This window comes from Saccostrea echinata, unplaced genomic scaffold, assembly GCF_033153115.1.
Source record: "Saccostrea echinata isolate AGI-Se365-2 ecotype Australia unplaced genomic scaffold, CSIRO_AGI_Sech_v1 ptg000015l, whole genome shotgun sequence".
In the NCBI taxonomy this organism is placed as follows: Eukaryota; Metazoa; Mollusca; class Bivalvia; order Ostreida; family Ostreidae; genus Saccostrea; species Saccostrea echinata.
The window spans coordinates 1,630,373-1,652,393 of record NW_026889764.1 but is presented as its reverse complement, the minus strand read 5'-3'; the positions used below and the strand labels follow the sequence as shown (position 1 = coordinate 1,652,393).

At 32.6% G+C, this 22,021-nt stretch overlaps 2 protein-coding genes across 2 annotated transcripts; one reads left to right on the top strand and one right to left on the bottom strand.

The window, feature by feature from the left end:
• Positions 1-334: 334 nt before the first annotated feature.
• LOC133187703 (cilia- and flagella-associated protein 100-like) lies at positions 335-10,961 on the top strand. The gene is made up of 15 exons (XM_061323107.1): positions 335-428; positions 698-772; positions 1,088-1,179; positions 1,405-1,585; positions 1,859-1,926; positions 2,015-2,178; positions 3,105-3,261; positions 3,569-3,753; positions 4,001-4,043; positions 6,220-6,371; positions 7,501-7,599; positions 8,403-8,519; positions 9,927-10,023; positions 10,298-10,417; positions 10,663-10,961. The coding sequence occupies exons 1-15, from the start codon at positions 362-364 to the stop codon at positions 10,777-10,779; spliced, it is 1,734 nt and encodes a 577-aa protein (XP_061179091.1). The 5' UTR covers positions 335-361; the 3' UTR covers positions 10,780-10,961.
• A 1,402-nt stretch (positions 10,962-12,363) lies between these two features.
• On the bottom strand, positions 12,364-19,094 carry LOC133187702 (probable imidazolonepropionase). The gene is made up of 7 exons (XM_061323106.1): positions 18,943-19,094; positions 18,437-18,614; positions 15,347-15,624; positions 14,988-15,213; positions 14,416-14,634; positions 13,727-13,887; positions 12,364-12,567 (listed from the first exon to the last, which is right to left on the bottom strand). Exons 1-7 carry the CDS (start codon positions 19,092-19,094, stop codon positions 12,465-12,467), a joined length of 1,317 nt encoding a protein of 438 aa, XP_061179090.1. The 3' UTR covers positions 12,364-12,464.
• Positions 19,095-22,021: the final 2,927 nt, after the last annotated feature.

Below are 22,021 nucleotides of genomic sequence, written 5' to 3'. Positions count from 1 at the left end.
TTCCTTTCCTTTGATTCCGGGCTCGACTTCTACTCATCCACAAACGGAAGTAAAGACTGAAAGGGTGCGAGGTGTTCCGAGTGGATTGTTGCCACGGATATTGTAAACAGAGAGGCCTGAGAGGGATACTTGTAGCCTTTGAAGATTGTTGACAGGTTATAAATGTATGCGTTAATTTTATTTTGTTGTCATCTTTTAGTTCAGAAAGAAATACTCCTTTGCACGGATCTTTTTTTTATTACTTGTAAAATCTTTTATTTATTTACCAACTGCAAAATATTGTATGTACTGTGCAAAATCTTATTTACTATTCGAATTTCCTCGAATTTTGTAATTCCAGCTAGCAATAATACAAGAGACAATGGCAGATTCACCGACCAGATCTAATGCAGTTTCACCTAACTCAGAGGTTTCTGGAAAAAAATCTAGTAAGTTTTGATTTTTTTTTTTATAATATAAAGTATTATAAAGATAGTCCTAATAGATATTCTATCGTTAAAATAATATTGTCCCATGAACCCGGTTTTAGGCTTAGATGCTAGGAAACATTATTTTATGGCATTTTTTCATACGAAAAATGTATGGCAATATGACTTATGTAAATATTTAGGAGATTCTTAATTACAAAGTTATGCTATCATACATTTTTCCATTTTTAATTTGAACAATATATTATGTTTTTAAACTGTATTTATAGGACAAGATGGGTCCAGGCAATCAGGAAGAGTTACATTCCCAAATTCGGCCAAATCTGTATCTACTGTGTTGTCAGGTGTTCATTTTATTTATTTGAATATATTGTCAGGTGTTCATTTTATTTATTGAAATATATTACTTTGTAATTATTTACATGACCATTGAGTATAATTGTAGTTAATATGAACTTGTCAAAATTGTCATTCTTTTTAACAATTTAATGTATTTATTATATTTTTCTCATTATTTGTGTTAAGAAATATATCCTTAGTCTATTATTTTACTTTGATGATTAGTGCTTTGTTATTTGTATCACAATACTTGTATATGTATATAGTACAAATTTGACTTGCTATTTTTTTTTTTTTATTTTAATATATGGATTTTATAGATGAACTTGTTCCTCAAGGAAATCCATTCAAAATGCCTGCAGACAGTGATATTTTTGTTCTCAGAGACAAAGAAAGACAGAGGAAAAAGATGGTAATAGTTCATTAATTGATCAATATTTTGAATTTTTTATTCAATAAAGATTCTCTAATTGATTGATATTTTGATTTTTTTTCAATTAAGGTTCTCTTTTTTTTAATTGTATATACTTACAACTTTGTGGATATAATAATTGGCACAATTATTAATGTTAATTCTTCAAAAAGAACATGATTCAACAATCTTCTTTTCATTGATCAAAATAAATTAATTTGAAAGGAAAGGGAAAAACAACGTAAACTGAGAGTTCATGAGAAAACAACGTATGCATCAAAAGTGAATTTTCGCACAGCATCAATGATCAAACCAGTGGATTCAGATGAAGAAAAGGAAATGGAGGATTCAGATAAAGCCATTGCAGTAAAAGATGACCCAGAACACACTATTGCTGTCACTAGAGGTGATGCTTGTAATCTTCATTACTAAATAAAGTTAGCCAAAATTGCTTCATTATATAATAGAATCACATTTTTATTTTTTTTATCATTATTATTTTGGTGCTTTCCCTTGTTAAAACAAACTTTTGTTCAGACAATTTCAAAATTTTTAAAGCAATATATAACTTTTCTTTTATAATTTACACTAAGAACAAAGTAAAAGAGTCGTTTCATAGATATGCATTTAAGTTACATATTCTTTGCCTAACTGCTTGTTATTTTCAATTGCCAATCAGACCGACATGTAGAAAAGGAATCTCTAGCAGAATACATAGCCAAAAAGAGGGAGATGTTTCTAGTCCAAGTATGTAAAAGCTCTTATGTTTAATTCTATCAGTTCTCTTAGTCTCCTCTTTTGTTTCCTGTTAACTGTTAACATTTTTTTTATTTAGTACTCTCTGGGAGTGAAGAGAAATGAGATGAGTAAACTGGAGGAAATCTCACAGGCAGAGGAGAAAAAGCTGGACTTGGCCGAGTTATACCTACAGGAGGACGCTGCCATGTTTGACGAATTCCTCAAAGAGAATGACCATGGGTCAAATGAAGCTGTCCGAGAGTAAGTTATAATTAAGTCATGGACAAGAAAGTAGAACAGGGGGCTAATAATTAAGTCATGGATAAGGTAGTAAATCAGGAAGATAAATGACCTATTTTTTTTGAAAATTTTTGAAAAAGTGAACATCAAACACCTCTGTTTTGATATTAGCAAACTGAAAATGAAGCATAAACTAAAGAAGTGCATCTTTCAATGATAGAATCTAAATATCAGTTTTGTATACTTAACTTTATTGAGCAAAAATGATTTTCTGTCTCCTTTCATGCAAGAGAAAGAATAAAAAAAAACAATAAAAACTTTGACATTCATTTAAAATTTAGTTGTGAGAAGGAGAGCAGGGAGAAAATGGAAAAAGTATTAGAGATAAAACAAATCTCTAGTGTGATCATGACTGTTCGCTCAGAAATTACAAAATTTGAGGATATGTTGAGAGAATATGAAATGTACAGAAAGTTCTTAGAGAGACTTACTCCCAAGGTTTGTGTAGTGTGTTCTGAAGTGTGCTTTACAAGCATGGGAGTAAAAGAATTAATTAAAAGCACTTTAAAGTCCAATGGGTGGAGGTAACACCAAAGGAATGGTCATACATATTGAATATTTGCCAGTGTTACAACCTACTTGTAGATATATGTACTCAGTAGATGGGAAGTTTTTCAAATTTGAGCTTGTTATTTCTACATTTTCAAGCATTAGAAGGGGCCTGCATTGATGATATTTTAGGGAGCCTTTATAGTTTGTTTCAAAACTTATGGAAATAATTTGAAATGGCATAAATTTTAACTAGTATGTTATCTGTTAATTAATGAAATAATTTGAAAAAAAATGTCATATCTACTGATTGCTTTCAACTTTGTAAAATCAACTGTCTATGATGAAAATGGAACCTTTATAATCATATTAGTAATTTTTTGGATTTATGAAAACAGGGCTGAGAATGAAACAAAAGCTAAACTTGAAAAAGTGGCAGAGATAAAGAAAGTAAATGCAGCAATGATGGCCATCAAATCCGAGATTTCTAAATATGAAGACACATTAAAAGAATATCAAATGTACAGAAAATTCCTGGACAATCTTACACCTCAGGTTTGTGGGCTATGGTGGCACAGCTTATTTTGTACAAACTCTGCTTGCAGGGAGAGAAATACCAGTATATAGGGGACTATTCCTCTGCATTTTATTTTATTTCGTTTTGTTTTGTTTTATACGCATACAAATCGTTTTTTTTTTCTCCTCTTGAATGTTTTTTCCCTTTTTATTATATACTATAAAGCAGATGTACTCCTGTGATAATTATTTTTGTAATTTTTTTCCCTTCAAATTTTAAAGACGTAAGAATTTTTACATACATGTTCACGCTAAGAAAATTTTCATAATCTTTAAATCAAAACAGGAGTGGCGTGACAAAAAAGAGAAGCAGAAAAAGAAGAGACGAGAGGAGAGGAAGAAAGCAAAAGAACAAGAGATGATTGCTTACAAAAAGAGTCTTCTAGAATCAGATCCAAAAGATTTCAAGGGCAAAAAGAAAGCGATGCCAAAACCCCCTCCCCCACCTGTCTCAAAACCCCCAGCCAAAAAGTAAGTACAACCTCAACAAGTTTCATATTGGGTAGCATGTCTTAAATGTCATTTTTATTAAAAACCGAAAAAAGTATCTGATGTCAGTGATTTACAATGAAGCATTAAAATAGAAAAGTTATTCAAAGAAATCAGATATCAATTAATCGAATGAAATACTGTTCAAACATCTTTAAAAAATTATCATGCAGGGATTAGACATATTTAAAGATGGAGCTGTAAGAATCTTTGATATTTTCTCATTTAGACCAGAGGAGGTAGATGAAGAAGAAGACGAGGAAAGTGATGAGGTAAATACATACATTGTATAGGAGGAGAATTATCTAATAATTGTATAGGGGAGAATTATCTAATAATTGTATAGGAGAAGAATTATCTAATAATTGTATAGGAGGAGAATTATCTAATAATTGTATAGGAGAATTATCTAATAATTGAATAGGAGGAGAATTATCTAATAATTGTATATGAGAAGAATTATTTAATAATTGTATAGTAGAAGAATTATCTAATAATTGTATAGGAGGAGAATTATCTAATAATTGCATAGGAGGAGAATTATCTAATCATTGTATATGAGGAGGATTATCAAATTATTGTATAGGAGGAGGATTATCAAATCATTGTATAGGAGGAGAATTATCTAATCATTGTATAGGAGGAGAATTATCTAATCATTGTATAGGAGGAGAATTATCTTAAAATTGTGTAGGAGGAGAATTATCAAATAATTGTATAGGAGGAGAATTATCAAATCATTGTATAGGAGGAGAATTATCAAATCATTGTATAGGAGGAGAATTATCTAATCATTGTATAGGAGGAGGATTATCAAATCATTGTATAGGAGGAGAATTATCAAATCATTGTATAGGAGGAGAATTATCTAATCATTGTATAGGAGGAGGATTATCAAATCATTGTATAGGAGGAGGATTATCAAATCATTGTATAGGAGGAGGATTATCAAATCATTGTATAGGAGGAGGATTATCTAATCATTGTATAGGAGGAGGATTATCAAATCATTGTATAGGAGGAGGATTATCAAATCATTGTATAGGAGGAGAATTATCTAATCATTGTGTAGGAGGAGGATTATCAAATCATTGTATAGGAGGAGAATTATCAAATCATTGTATTGGAGGAGGATTATCTAATCATTGTATAGGAGGAGAATTATCTTAAAATTGTGTAGGAGGAGAATTATCAAATCATTGTATTGGAGGAGAAGTATCAAATCATTGTATAGGAGGAGAATTATCAAATCATTGTATTGGAGGAGGATTATCAAATCATTGTATAGGAGGGGAATTATCAAATCATTGTATAGGAGGAGAATTATCTAATAATTGTATAGGAGGAGAATTATCTTAAAATTGTGTAGGAGGAGAATTATCAAATAACTGTATAGGAGAGAATTATCAAATCATTGTATAGGAGGAGAATTATCAAATCATTGTATAGGAGGAGATCTAATTATCTTATAATTATATAGGAGGAGAATTATCTTATAATTGTATAGGAGGAGAATTATCTTAAAATTGTGTAGGAGGAGAATTATCAAATAACTGTATAGGAGAGAATTATCAAATCATTGTATAGGAGGAGGATTATCAAATCATTGTATAGGAGGAGATCTAATTATCTTATAATTATATAGGAGGAGAATTATCTAATAATTGTATAGGAGGAGAATTATCTTAAAATTGTGTAGGAGGAGAATTATCAAATAACTGTATAGGAGAGAATTATCAAATCATTGTATAGGAGGGGAATTATCAAATCATTGTATAGGAGGAGGATTATCAAATCATTGTATAGGAGGAGATCTAATTATCTTATAATTATATAGGAGGAGAATTATCTTATAATTGTATAGGAGGAGAATTATCTTAAAATTGTGTAGGAGGAGAATTATCAAATAACTGTATAGGAGAGAATTATCAAATCATTGTATAGGAGGGGTATTATCAAATCATTGTATAGGAGGAGGATTATCAAATCATTGTATAGGAGGAGGATTATCAAATCATTGTATAGGAGGAGGATTATCAAATCATTGTATAGGAGGAGATCTAATTATCTTATAATTATATAGGAGGAGAATTATCTTATAATTGTATAAGAGAAGAATTATCTAATAATTGTATAGGAGAATTATCAAATAATTGTATAGGAGGAGGATTATCAAATAATTGCAGAGAGACTTTAAATTCTTGATACTTTACTCTGTGTCCACTTTTTTGGGGGGGGGTGGGGGGGGGGGAGGGGGGGCTTTCCATAATCATATATGATTGATGAGTTTCCATTCTATCTAAAAAATAAAAGAAATGTTATTACGAATAAACTGGATCAAATTTTCTCTTTTTTCAACAGTTCATTGAAGTATCATATTATCATTTACTTATTACTTTCTAATCACCAATTATGTTATGTGTTTTATTTTTTATTATTCTATTTCAGGATTTGGAATTGTTTTTCACACATCCACAAGAACTGCTAGACATTTTCGCAGATTTGGAAGAACAGAATTTATCGCTGATTCAGAACAGTCAAGAAACTGAGGAGGCATTAGAAGAAATGAAACAGACCATAAAACAGACAAAAGTTAAAATGTGTGTAACACCATGAAACAAACCTAAAACAGATAAAAGTTAAAATGTGTGAACACCATGAAACAAACCTAAAGCATACAAAAGTTAAAATGTTTGTAACACCATGAAACAAACCATGAAACAGACAAAAAGTTAAAATGTATGTAACACCATAAAACAAACTTAAAACATACAAAAAGTTAAAATGTGTGTAACACCATGAAACAAACCTAAAACATACAAAGTTAAAATGTGTGCAACACCATGAAACAAACCTAAAACAGACAAAAGTTAAAATGTGTGTAACACCATGAAACAAACCTGAAACAGATAAAAGTTAAAATGTGTGTGACACCATGAAACAAACCTAAAACAGACAAAAAGTTAAAATGTTTGTAACACCATAAAACAAGCCTAAAACATCCAAAAAGTTAAAATGTGTGTAACACCATGAAACAAACCAAAAAACAGACAAAAGTTAAAATGTGTGTAACACCATGAAACAAACCTAAAACAGATAAAAGTTAAAATGTGTGTGACACCATGAAACAAACCTAAAACAGACAAAAAGTTAAAATGTTTGTAACACCATAAAACAAACCTAAAACATGCAAAAAGTTAAAATGTGTGTAACACCATGAAACAAACCATAAAACAGACAAAAGTTAAAATGTGTGTAACACTATGAAACAAACCTAAAACAGATAAAAGTTAAAATGTGTGTAACACCATGAAACAAACCTAAAACAGAAAAAAAATAAAATATGTGTCACACCATGAAACAAACCTAAAACATACAAAAAGTTAAGATACATGTAACACCATGAAACAAACCATAAAAACTGGGTTTGGGGCAATAGCAATAAAACCTTATCGCTGGAGTATGTCTGTCTTATATCAAAATATTCAATTTATGCAGATTAAGAGCAACAACATTTAGCATTATTCTATATATTGGCACATATTGCAGATTTTTCCTGGCATATATTTAAAATCTTGTCAGGTTTCAAATGGGTTGATTTATTTAGATCTAGAGATATTTTACAGTTAATTGAAATCAAGTGCTGTGAATTTAGAATGGCATTTCTAATCCTTTTTATTCACCATTGCTCTTAAAATGTTAGTTAATGTATTTCTCAATTTGTTTCAGGGAAAAAGAAACTTCAATATTAAAAGAACAAATAGACAAATTAAATTCACAGATATCGCGAGAAGAGTCCAAGGCAGCAGATTTAAAGATCAAAGCTAGGTAATCATTGTATAGAATTTTCCATGCATTAACTAACTATGGTTATTCTTTAAATTATTGTTATTCACTTCTTTAACTGTTATGTCCAAAGAAGACTGCATATACAACATTGTTATACATGAAACATCTTTGAATTTTTTCTTTACAATGACATTTATTTTTCTCTTCACTTTTGTTGAAAAAAAAAGATTAAGATGTACAGTATTTTTGTTAACTATGTCAGCTCTAATTTGCCCTAAGCTTTTCTGTGAACATAATTTCTGTATATAAATTGATTATATTATTTTGTTCAGTGAAATGCTTAAGACAGTAGGGATATTGGGGTTTGTACTCAGTTCTTCCATGCATTAATGCATGCTTTGGAAAACCTCATATGCACCACAATAGTAAATTTCAAGCATGATCTCTTGACATACATGTATATTCATTTATTGCCACATATATGCCAAAGGACCCAGTATCAAACCATAATATACACCATAAACCTTACCTGTACAATACCATATGTTGTTTCTTGTAGATAAATATAATTGCCCCATCTCCATCTCTCTCTCTCACTCTCTCAAGAAAGGAGAAATAGTGGCCACATATACATCCAAATATTGTACTATGTGGTCTTATATGTATGAATCTTGCTGTATGAAATTTTTTGACAAGTTTTCTACTTAAATCAGTAATAAATGAACATTATCCTTCTTTCATCTTCATGTTTACTTTTGTTAAAACACAATTACAATGTAAAAGAATTAATTTACCATGAATTTATTTGTTAGTTCTTAAGCTTGCATTTTCTTTTTATCCAGATTATTTTCCTATGGTGAATTCAAAGCAGAGGACCAACAGAAGATGTTAGATTCTCTGAACTCTCGGGTGGAGGAAGTGTATCGGTCATGCATTGGTGACAATGAGGCAAACATTAGGTTAGTGCACTGTCTGTAACTATGGCAACCTTCTGTGTAGGTCTCTGAGTGGCAGGGTGTTGGAGCCATTCGGTGCTTCTTTTGTCCAGACTTGTAAATGTATGACTAATGGCGTATTCATTTTATGACAGATTCATTTCTTTAAATAAATCTATAATTTTGCTAAATACATTCTTATCATCAACTTCATACACTATCCATAGATATTGATTCATTTATACAATGTACATTTTTTTAGTGCTAGCGGTTGCCTTTGCACTTTTCTCTGAGAGAAACCCTTATCATTTTTATTAAATTTTCTATCAGATCATTCATAATAGAAAACCATGTCTCAATGTTGTGTTTTACTAAAAATTATAGACATTACAATGTAGTCAATTATTCATTACATGATTGTCATACATTTGCTTACTTTTCTATAAGCTCTGCTACTGCTTTTGCGTAACAGTGAGTTATCTCTCTTCAGATGTTTAATTACTGCTGAAAAAAAATGTTTTCATTTGATATATCAACATGTGTTTATAGTAGATGTCTACTCATATAAACTAAAACATCTTATAATACATGTACTAGATATGTGTGCTTTAATTTACTAATAGCTGAAATTAATAGCGCTAGTTTATTTTGAAAAAGGGAGATAACTCTTACATATCTGGACAGTATGCCTCTATAATCTCAGATCTGGGGAAGGTTGCCTAAACAGACCGTCAGTATCCTACTGTGTTGTGCTTTCTTGACACATATTATTTTACTCTAAATCAAAGGGAGAAGGTAACACAGTTCCTTTATTTTTGAAAACACGGTGCAGGTTAAAAAAAATATATCAAGGTGGGAGAAAAAATCACCACGTAATATTTTCCTCATACTACTTTTTTGCTAGCATGGTGAAGGTTGAAAAGGTGAATTTAACACAAAGGTGGAATATACATTTCCTAGTCAGGTGTAGCCGATTTTTTCTGAATGAAACAAAGTGTATTGCTACCAATAAATGGCTATAAAAAGTTTTTTTTTAATATAGTTTTTTAGTGAATGGGAAATATGTATTGTGATTAAAAACCTAACAATTTATTCATATCTTTAAACTGGAATATGGAGGGAAAATGTCATAAAACAATTATAAGTAAAGATGAAAAACTGTCACCCTACAGTTCTTTAATTTTATTTATTAAAAGTAGATAATATAGTAAATATTTTCTGCAACAATTTCAACCAATTTTAGTTCACTGTATAAAACTATCAGGCAAAGAGAAACAAAAGATGTGAATTTCAAGGTCCCTCCATCGTAGTTTTGTAAGGAGTTTTATAGACTTGTAATTTGTTTTACAGATCTATACAGAGCATGTAGTTTTGCAACATATGATGCCTGTACAACAGTGACTGCATTTATTTTCTCAATATATATTGTAGCACATTACAGATGTTAACTAATATAGAAAACAGGTTAGAAGAATTATTTGAAATGATAGAAACAATGCCACAAGATAAAGTAGAAGCGGCCGAAAAGGTACGTCAAATCACGCCAAAAATAACGGTGTTTCTCGTTTTTGTTTTTCCTAAAGTGAGATCTTCCCTGTTATAGGAAAATATTCTTTTTTCTTTTATTGATCTTTAAAATCAAAATGAGTGTTTGAGGATGGATATTCAAGAAATGGAAGCATTGGATAAGAAAGTGTTAAAGTAGAAGGATGTCTAATTATATTTCTTTATCTTCTGTTCGGATAATAAAAAAAATATGCATGCAGTTATATTTTGATTGTATATGAATCTTTGACATAAAGGCTAAAGATAAAGAGAGGAGGTTAAAACTCCGGGAGGAAAAGATAGAACAGCAAAGGTTACACCAGGAGGAGAGAGTACGCAAAGCACTGGAACGAGCAAAAGCAGAGCCAAAGAAACAGGTCTGTAAACCTTAAACAGAATGTTTTATTAGATCGTGAAAGATTAAATACACTGGATTAAATCTGCCCTAGATGTTGGCCAATGTAGTTGATAAATACATGTATGCCTGAAATGGATAAATATTTTTAGGCGGAGTTCCTTTTAAACTTAGTGATTTCATGCCTTGAAATGATATGGACAAAGGGTATACTGTGAATATCAATTACATAAATATTTATTAATTTACATTGACCATTCTTTACAGACGGGCCGAAAACTTGTGTTCCGATCAGAGCCCCCGCGACACAAGAAACGGGAGGATGATGGGGCGGATCAAGCATCTAGAGAGGAGGAAGAGCTAGCTTATTTCTTCCAATACTAAGAGAAAACTTTATCTTGGTCATGCAGATTTGATAGAAATCTCTACCTTGCCGTATTGGTGACAGCATTTCATGAGAACGTGAACAAATTGTCAGGGTATTCAATCACTGAACATGCTTTGGAATCAATCAAAAGCACTGACAACTTATACAATGTAACAATAAAACAATATCATCTATGGAATTAGAGTTTTATTTATGAAAACAATTGAGGCTAGACTGCTTTTGTCATTTAATTTATTGATTTAAATTTTATTGACCATTGCTGACAATGTTTGGGAGGATTTTTTTTATTCTATCAGTCAATTAATAGGCTAAATTCCATATATATTAGGGATTTCAATTTGTAACTGTTTAACCTGTTATTCGGTTGAAATGACGGTAATTGGTTAGAAAATCTGTAGTCGGATAGTCGGAAAAATAAAAACGTATGTAAATTTGAACGTAATTTCCCGAAAATTCAACAAAAGAAAACTAATAAAAATTTCTGAAATGTTAGTATTTAATTTCTATCTATTTGAGCTGATTTGGAGATGATTAATGCTCTACTGATTGATACCGTAGTGATAATTGGTCAGTTTTGAAGATGTTAATTGCTGTTTAAACAATTAATTGTCGTAATTCAGTCTCTCCTGTGTTTCTTTAATGATTTCTGTTAAATGGTCATTGAGTACCATTAACTGGTTATAATGTTTTTACCTCTTCTATCCTTTGCAGTTATCTATCAAATTATATTATTAAACATGTAAATCAAACACTGTAAATTAAGCGATAGTTCACATTTTGTTAGCTCTGATTATGGTGACAATGCAGAAAGAACTTGCGTGACATCTGGTCTGAAAATTCTTTAATGTAGCCGATACTTCAGGCCTGTTTCAAGGGTTTCTAAAAAAATTTCCCTATTGAATTAAGGAATAACTGTCTAATTTTTTGGTTTCATGATGTGATCAATCGATTGGCTCGCGTGATAATTTGCATAAACGCCGAAGGCGTTTATGCATAAAATTATCACGCAAGCCAATCGATTGATCATTGTCATGAAACCAAAAAATCTGACAGTTATTCCCTATATTCATATGCTCTTGATTCTGCAAATTCACGTGCTACAAGCCCCGCTTCTGTCTCTATTTGTCCCGCCCCGCACGTGATTTTTTTTCACCATGCCTATCGATGAACCAGTAGATTTATGTAGAAATAGAGTATTTTTACTATTTGAAATTTTATCTCGGACAAAGACCTTGGAAATGTAAATATATTGAAATAAAATATATACAGTGTTCTGATAAAATCTAAACATAATATAACACTTTTATAGTCATCCTGTTTGTTTGAATAGAGCTTACAATGATGAAATATGTCAAAAAAATTCGATACGATTAGCAGATTAATCGGTAGGAACGTCTTTCGGTTAACCGATTGGCAATATTCTGTATTCGATTGCCATCCCCAATACATGAATATACATTGTATTTATATATAGTAAATCTCTCTCTCTCTCTCTCTCTCTCTCTCTCTCTCTCTCTCTATATATATATATATATATATATATATATATAATTATATATAATGAAAAAAAAGTAGACATCTAATTTTTTTAATGCGTTTATTACGTGCATTGGAGTATGATTAATTGCAAACTTGTCAGTAGAAAGAGACAGTGGATATGATTGGTGAATCCTATACATCTCTATCCACAACATTCATATTTTGTGTGAAGGATGTCTCCCTCCTTGATGACGTATTCTATGATTTTATCGTGATTTCCAAACTGGTAGATCAAATGCTCCCACCTAAAAAAAACCAATCTTGTTTCAAGTGAAAATGATGAAGATAACGAACCGTGATCGACCTAAAAGAGAAAAAATGCTACGAACAATACAAATCTGTGAACGGGGCATAAAACACGGACACCTAGAAGTTCCAGAGGTGAGATCAGGTGCCTAGGTCCTGCCGATCGGTCACACCCGCCGTGAGCCCTATGTATTTATCTGGTAGTCTGAATATTCCTTAGCAAAGTTTCATATAAAAACTAAGACCTAATATATCAGTCAGTCAAAATACGACTCCATGATAGGTTATATTTGCTACACGGTGATTATAACGACCATAGAATTTACGAAATGCTGACTTTAAACAAGGTTGTTGAAATCCCTGTAACTTATCTGTCAGAAACCTGCACCGGTTTAAAATTTGATCATACCTAGAGCATGCTTTTGAGTATCGAATCAGTTGGGAGAGATAAACTCCATATGCAGATGATGTTGGATATAAATATGGAAAGTTGACGATGAAAAAGCTGAAGTCATCTCGTTTGTCATACAGTTTAGTTGTTAATTGGCCCTTAACGTCTATAATCAGTAAAATATCAAAATATGATGAAACAGATGTGACAGACTCTGTGGTGTCTTTCATTTCGAGTTCACTTGGATATATATTGAATCGACAAGTGGATGGAAGTAACAATTGTTAATTGATAATACCTCGTCGATATATTGAACAGGAAATGTTTTCTTCTCATGTTAAAGGCAACATTTAGCAAATTCTAAGGTCGACACAATATGACTATTTGCAAATACAATCTGCCGTTAGGTCGAGTATTGACTGACGTCTTTTATTATTTTCATACTTCTTCGTTTGTCTGATCATGACAAAGGGCACACGGCGGGTATAAGTGGTTGACAGGGGATGTTGGGATGTTTACTCCTCTATGGCACCTGATCCCACCTCTGATGTTTTCAGAGATCCGTGTTTGCTCTGCTCCAAATCTGTATTGTTTCACTGGATTTCGGAGCTTGTTTTTATCTTCACATTCAATCTTAAGTATGCTATAATGTCTTGTTACAATCATTTACAATGCAAAACATATCAACCCAGATTCTGATGATAGCAAAGCTGCTTCTGTAAATTTCATTCGTATTCCCATTGATTAATAAATATAATATTTCTAACCTTTGCGCATCAATAATGACCATATCAGCGTATTTTCCTGGTGACAGTGATCCATAATCTTTAGATAAGCCAACAGCGGATGCTGCATTAAGGGTGGCGGCAATTAAAGCTTCTGACATCGTCATCCGCAATAGCACGCAAGCAAGATGCATTACTGTCGGCTGAAGAATAAAATGAACGCGAAAGACAAATTAATCTACCAAGTTCTAAAGAAAAGCGAGCTAAGTTTCATTCCGTATCAAAGGATCGTCACGTTTTCAGCACTGTATAGAATGTCCGCAAGTTAATGTGGTCATAAAATAACAAATTAGCACAAGATATTGATGTATGTATTCACTTTAAGTTATCAGAAATTAATTGTAAATGTTAAAATGTACCAATTATAAATTTAGAATGGACGTTAATTATTCGGTAATATTAACGCATGTACAGCTGTACTTAAAAGAAATTCAATTCAAATTTACATAATGTCCCCCACTCACCCATTTGTAGAGTATTTAGTCAAAGATAGTTCTAAACATCGGTATAGATCAAATTCCAAAAAATAGTTACATGTACATGTAGTTAAATAATTCTTGCCCTAAAAAACATGTACACTTGATTTGTTTTCTTAATTTCATACATATTTCTTTTGTTCCCTTCAGGGCAAGTTTATCATTTTATAGAGTAAAATTTTGAAAGAATTTTACCATTGCCATACAGAAAGCATTTGGGTTGAAATCTGAACCTAGCGCTACCGCCATTCCGGCTTCGATCATTTTCATGACAGGTGGAGGTTTCAGTCTCAGGATATAGGCTGTCGTGGGGAGGACCACGCCCACTGACCCAGATTTGGCCATGGTGGCGATCCCCTTGTCCGATATCTCCTCCAAATGACTGATTGCGAGGGCACCTAGTTCTGCCCCCATCTAAAAGTTCATGTATAGCATATTGAAACATATGATCTCAGTTTATTTCACTCCACTATGGTACTGCATACGAGTAAACATTATGGTATTGCATACTAGTAAATTACACAGCATCATATTCCTTAAAACATCTGTTTTAACATGTAAGAAAGATCTTTAATTAAGTGCTATTCTAAATATGGCTAATGATCCTATTACAAAGCGTAATAGTGATCAGACTCTATTATTTATAAATAATTCAATGTTCACGTATTGAAAAAGGAAGGTAAAATTAGTACCTAATTAATCCGGACTAAAGAAGATCACTATGGAATACTAATCTGTAAGTATCTTATTTACAGCCAAATCATTACCTCAGCACCACCTAGTGGATGTAACTCATCACCATGAAAATTGATGTTCAAACCCGCCTCTTTTCCTGCCTTCAATATAGCTCGCGACTGTTCTAAATCGAACACTCCCTTCTCACAAAAGACGTCTATATTATCGACATGAAGTTTCCCATCTTTCATGAGATTGGTTATGGCAGGAAGTTGTTTATTTATGACGTCATCTGTTGCTTTTTCCGCAGTGGACCCTCTAGAATATTGAACTTGTTTAAAAACATAAATTAGAGAGCATTAGAAAGCCAAATTCTTTTTAAAATTTCTTTGCATTATCTACTTTTTTAAGATTCCCTTTACAAAAGAAAGATATAGAGTTACAACCATACTTTGGAATAGCATGAGCGCCACAGAAAGTAGATGATATCGTCAGTGGATGTTCTCGTTTGGCAGTTTCAATCACTTCCAGCATTTTTATTTCACTTTCTGTATCGAGTCCGTATCCACTCTTACACTCAACGCACGTGGTTCCGGTAGATAACATATCATAAAGGCGTTTGCTAAAGCTGACATACAATTCATCTTGGGATGCATTTCTTGTCTTTTCCACGGTGAAATGAATGCCTCCACCTGCTTCATGGACCTCCATGTACGACGCACCAGCTAGCTACAAAAATACGGATGCACTGTATAATATTTTTTTGTCTGAAATATCAAACAAGTAAATGGCATTAGTGGCTCTTGCAATAATTGCAATAGTATAAGATCAGCTGATGATGTCATTTTTTGAAAAGGCGTATAAAAGTATAGAACAGTGTTACTCTCTGTATTTTTAGGTCACCTGAGTCACTCAGGTGACCTATTGCTATCTGTTTTCGTCCGTCGTCGTGCGTCGTCCGTCGTGCGTTAACTTTTGAACATTTTTAACTTCTTCTCTAGAACCGCTCAAACAATTTCAACCAAATTTGGTATATAGCATCTATGGGTGAAGGGGAACAAAATTTGTGAATTTCATGGTCCCTGCCCCCCTGGGGCCTGAGGGGTGGGGCTAAAACCACCAAAAATAATGCAATCTTTAAAAATCTTCTTCTTTACTCCTGACATCAAGCAGTCAAACTTTTGGCATCATTGTAATAAGCATGGAGCCCTCTACCAAAATTGTGAAATTCATGGCCCCAGGGTCAGGGGTTCTGGCCCCAGGGTGGGGCTATATAGATCATATAGTGAAAGTGCATTATTTCTTTGAAAATCTTCTTCTCTGCTCCTGGGTATTAAATAAAATTACTAAGTACATAGTTATGATGAGCAAGAGTGCCTCTTCCGAAATTGTGAAATTCATGGCCCCAGGGTCAGGGGTTCTGGTGTTAGGGCGGGGCTCTATTGATTTTATAGTGAAAATGCATTATTTCTTTGAAAATCTTCTTCTCTGCTCCGGGGTATCAAATAAAGAAACTAAGTACATAGTTATGATGAGCAATAGTGCCTCTTCCAAAATTGTGAAATTCATGGCCCCAGGGTCAGGGGTTCTGGTGTTAGGGCGGGGCTCTATAGATTATATAGTGAAAAAGCATTGATTCTTTGAAAATCTTCTTCTTTGCTCCTGGGTATTAAATAAAGTAACTAAGTACATAGTTATGATGAGCAAAAGTGCCTTTAAAAAAATTGTGAATTTCATGGCCCCAGGGTCAGGGGTTCTGGTGTTAGGGCGGGGCTCTATAGATTATATAGTGAAAATGCATTAATTCTTTGAAAATCTTCTTCTCTGCTTCTGGATATTAAGTAAAGTAACTAAGTACATAGTTATGATGAGCAAGAGTACCTCTTCCAAAATTGTGAATTTCATGGCCCCAGGGTGAGGGGTTCTGGTGTTAGGGCGGGGCTCTATCGACTATATGGTGAAAATGCATTAATTCTTCGAAAATCTTCTCCTCTGCTCCTGGGCATTAAGGTGATAAACTAAGTACATAGTTATGATGAGGAGGTGGGCCTCTTCAAGAATTGTGAAAGCCATGGCCCCTGGGACAGGGGTTCTGGTGTTAGGGCGGGGCTCTATTGATTATATAGTGAAAATGCATTGATTCTTTGAAAATCTTCTTCTCTGCTACTTGAGATTATTTAAACAAACAAAGTGCATGGTTATGATGCATAAGGATGCCTTTTCAAAAATTGTGAATTTCATGGCCCCAGGGTCAGGGGTTCTGGTGTTAGGGCGGGGCTCTATAGATTATATAGTGAAAATGCATTGATTCTATGAAAATCTTCTTCTTTGCTACTGGAGATTATATAAACAAACTAAGTGCATGATTATGATAGACAAGGATGCCTCTTCCAAAATTTTTAAATATATGGCCTCAGTTTTTGGGGTTCTTGAGGAGGGGGGGGGCTCTATTGATTATATAGTGAAAAAGCATTAATTCTATTAATCATTAATTAACCCTGTCTGCTCCTTAGTGTTGAGCTGATAAATAAATTGCTTAGCTATGATGAAAATGGGAGCTTCGAACAGAATTTTTAAATCTTGTGGTCCTAGGGTCAGGGGTTCTGGCATAACGAGGGGGGGGGGGGGGGGGCTTTTGATAATATAGTGGAAAAGTGTTAATTCTATGAAGTCCATAGTTATGATGATGAGGGTAACTCTTCCAATTTTGTAAATTTCTTGACCCTTGGTCTTGGGTTCTGGTGTTAGGGTAAGGCTTTGTTGAATCTGTAGTGAAAATGCATTGTACCTGTGAAATTCTTCTCTGCTTCTGGGCATATTGGAAGCAAACTGAGTAAAAATTTAAATGATATGAGTAAGCGTATTTCTACCAGATTTTTAAACATCTGGACCATTGGTCTAAGCATTCTGGTCCTGGGCAGGGCTCTATTAATTTGTATTCTACTGAGAGAAGTTATTCCCCTTTTCCATTCACCTTTGATAATTAATCACTGTAAATAATGTATTTGAAAGGTTAATAGAATAAGATGATTATGCAAGAATGTTTATCGTATAATTAAAAAGTACTTTCTTAGTTTTAATAAACAGGTAGACCTGTAAGTAATAGATGAATAAAAATGAGACAAAAATAACTTATATTATTAAAAGTTCTTCAAAGACCATAAGAGAGGTCAATGCTAGAGGTATTAATATGGGTTTAAAAATAGTACAGAAGCACTAATAGTTTGTTAATAGTCTGCATAGTGTTAAGTGGGGGACAGATTAGAACTTAATTTATGAGTTGATACTGAATACTAGACTAATTATTTTGTTGATCCTGATCTTCCTACTTCTCTTGCTTTAGGGTATCAAAGCTTCAACTATCAGTGTATTTAACTTCTAAATTGTTGTATTATACTCAGGTGACCGTTAAGGCCCTTGGGCCTCTTGTAATGTATGTTTTATTAAGTATTATTATTTTTGGTATGCAGCATATACATGTGTACGCATGATACTTTTGAGTTATCATTTATGTGCAATTTGTAAGATGAAAACAAAGAACCTTCATAGCAAACTCATGGACTCGGTCTCCAACCCACACCGGATGTGTGTGAGCATCTACAAGACCAGGGAGGATACATTTCCCGTCAGCCTCAATCACGTGATCCACTTCTTCATCACTGGTTGGATATCTTGATACTCGTTCTGAGTCTAAACCAATAAATTCTACTCTTCCATCACTAAAGGGAAATAAGAAAACGCCCAACACTTTATATACAAACTGAAAAATGTACTCGATTCATGGCATAGCTGGATGTACGGATTGTTTAATTGTTGACATTTAAAATATTTATGCATAGTGATTGCAATTTTATACAGTTTAAGAGAGAAGGCATATTTTTTTTTCGACGGGTACTTTTAGCATTTGCCAGCAATATTCTATTGTAAATAAATCATTATCAATCGCCCTATATATAGCTGCATTGATAAGTTTGTGTGTTTACGTTATACGTGGTGACAGTCCTGTAGACATTGTGTTACCTGTGTACATAAGCGTACAATTCTCACCTGTTCACAAGAATACAAGCTCCATCTCCGTCATTTGCCTCTATAACATCCACATGCCCCATCTCCTTCCCTCGAAGCACACTAATATTGCTGTCATTACGTATGGTGACAATTTGCCTTGCACCTTTTACTAGCAGTTTATAAACCCCCATGTTTCCTGGTTGTTATCTTATTGTGCCTTTACATACTATTTGATTATCTCTTCGCGCGAAATTTTAATCTATACTTTTATTTGTGGAAAATGCGTGTTTTACTTGAAAAAAAGGCTGTTCAATGAAATGTTGTCGTTATTTGGTTTAGCCTGCTCTGTCCTTGGCTAGTCGTATAATAAAGTAATTAAAGTTTGAATTCAAATTTACAAACCGACATTTTTACAAGAAGGTCAATCAGCGTTGGGTTTGTCCCCAGATGTCTTTGGGAATTTTGATATTTATTCACTGATAAAATGGCTAGGTTTATTTCCCTTTCATAATGATAAATTCACTGACAATATTAATACTTTTGAAAACGCCACATACATATATTGTCAGAAGCATGATATGAAAAATATTATGTTTTAAACTTTTTTTTTTTTTTTTTTTTTTTTTTTTTTTTTTTTTTGAATTGATCAAACCATATATAAAGAAGTAACTGTATTTCGTAGAAGGTTTGATATTGTTAAGATCGAAACAGTTATCACAAAAACTTCAGTATTTTCGAATATATTTCTTAAGATTCACCGTGTTGTCAAATTTGGTGTGGAATGCATACATACCATAAAACAGTTGTTTTTTCTTTACGATTTTTGCTTACTGTGTAAACTTGGTATATGTTTAAAAATAATAATAACGCAATGTTTGTATGCAAGTTAACTCTATACCACCTATTGTCGTATGAAGTTATTGTTAATACTTTATCAACACAAAGGTAAACGTTCGCCCATTGTTTTGTTATCAAGATGAAAGTGGATAACAATTAAATCAGAAAATATCCGAATATCTATTGTTCTAACAATTAAATCAGAAAATACCCGAACATCTGTCGTCCTAATTGTTGATTAACATATTTATCATGGCTGCATTCACGAGACAATTTTTATATGTTGGCATACTTTTTATGGTGGAAACGTTAATTGTAAGTATTTCATGTATGTGAAAAAAAAAATCCACCCAGTTCTTATATTACTTATAAAGATTTTTTTTTTATAAATAAGCTATGAAACATAGTTACAAAATATCTACATAAATTATCCGCAATCTATGTGCATTTAGTTTACAAATGAGAACATTATAAAAGACCAAAAAAATCTAAAACCCTTAAAATTAGTGTAATATCTGATACTTTTCGTTTAGGTCCAATCTGTTGAACATTTCACGAAAGCATGGAATTTAGCATCATTATCTTATTAGTTACACAAGGAATATATTTTCAAAATATTTCGAGGATTTTTTTTTTATATCAGATTTCAGATTTTATTAAAACCAAGAGGCATACATCTCATAGGTATAAATAAATTATACATATAGTACACCATTAAACATTTCATATATGAGCAAGATATAAAGTATAATATTAAGTATAAATAAATAAAGCATTTATAAATCCAACAGTTCATTTCTTAATCTGTTTGCAAAACATATATATTTTCCAAGGTTACACATTTCCTTTGTATTTGAGCTGGTCAACAATTGTATTAGCTTATAAAAACTTGGGCGACAGGCATAATAGTTTTTGATGTACTTTTTACTCAGATTTTCATTTAAGTATAAAATGAAATTCATCTCCTAAATCACCCGTAGAACAAAGATCACATTTTCTAAAATTCCTCGGTGTATCATTATACATGTATCTTCCTCTTTCAATTTTTAAATCGTGAGCACATAATCTTGTTCGGAAAACACATGTTCTATATTTTGTGTGTACAGGTTTACAAAGGTACGATTGTAAAGTAAAATTATCCACCAAATGTCGGTATAAAAATCCTTTGGACGAGGCATGAATATTTTTTGACAATGTTTTTTGTGTGAAAATATCCCCAATTCTTTCATGCAATATCTTAACAGAGTGTGAATCTACATGACTGTTGTTATACAGATCTGATATACCATTTACATTGATTTCCTTTTTTAGTCCCCTACCGGTGAAACCGGAGGGGACTATAGGTTTCCTCTGAGTCTGTCCGTCCATCTGTCCGTCCGTCTGTCTGTCTGTCTGTCTGTCCGTCTGTCTGTCTGTCTGTCTGTCTGTCCCTCTGTCTGTCTGTCAGTCTGTCCCACTTGGTTTTCCGCATTTTTTTCCTAAACGCTTGCAGATATTGAGCTGATTTTTGGTATGTGAGTGTATCTTGATGAGCTACAGATCAAGTTTGCATTTCGTTCCGCTTCATTGATTTTTGACGGAATTACGGCCTTTTCAATTTTTAAGGGTTTTCCGCAATTTTCTTCTAAACGCTTGTAGATATTGAGCTGATTTTTGGTATGTAGCTTTACCTTGATTAGTTATAGATCAAGTTTGCATTTCGTCCCGCTTTATTAATTTCTGACGGAATTATGGCATTTTTAATTCTTAACGGGAACCAGATTACACTTGCCGGTAGGGGACTAGTATTGCTAATGCAATACTCTCAGAATGCTTGTTATTATGTTTGTAATCCACATATCACCATTTTCTACCCTAACCTGTAAGCATGACTTTAGTATACAATTGTCACTATTTTGTAATTTTAACCAGTAATATAACATTTTCTTTTTTCTATAGATTTCAAGTGGGACTCTTCCAAGTTTCACAATAAATCATATCATTACAAGTACTTTTTCTAACATTTAAAATTCTCTTGCAGTATGACATATGTACTTTTTCTATATCAGGTCCCTTGTGAAAACCCCACTTAGTTTTATGTTGTTAATTATGCGATGCACATTGCAGGAAGTTGTGTGTTTTCGATAATTTACCTGGTTATTTAATAAACTGCATATAATTATTGAAATACAAAATAATCAGGAAAATTGACGTAATTCATTATCAACTACAGACAATTATTGCGTGTATTTCGTATAAATCTTGAAAAAGCTTTAACAGAAAGATAAATATACTAAATAAA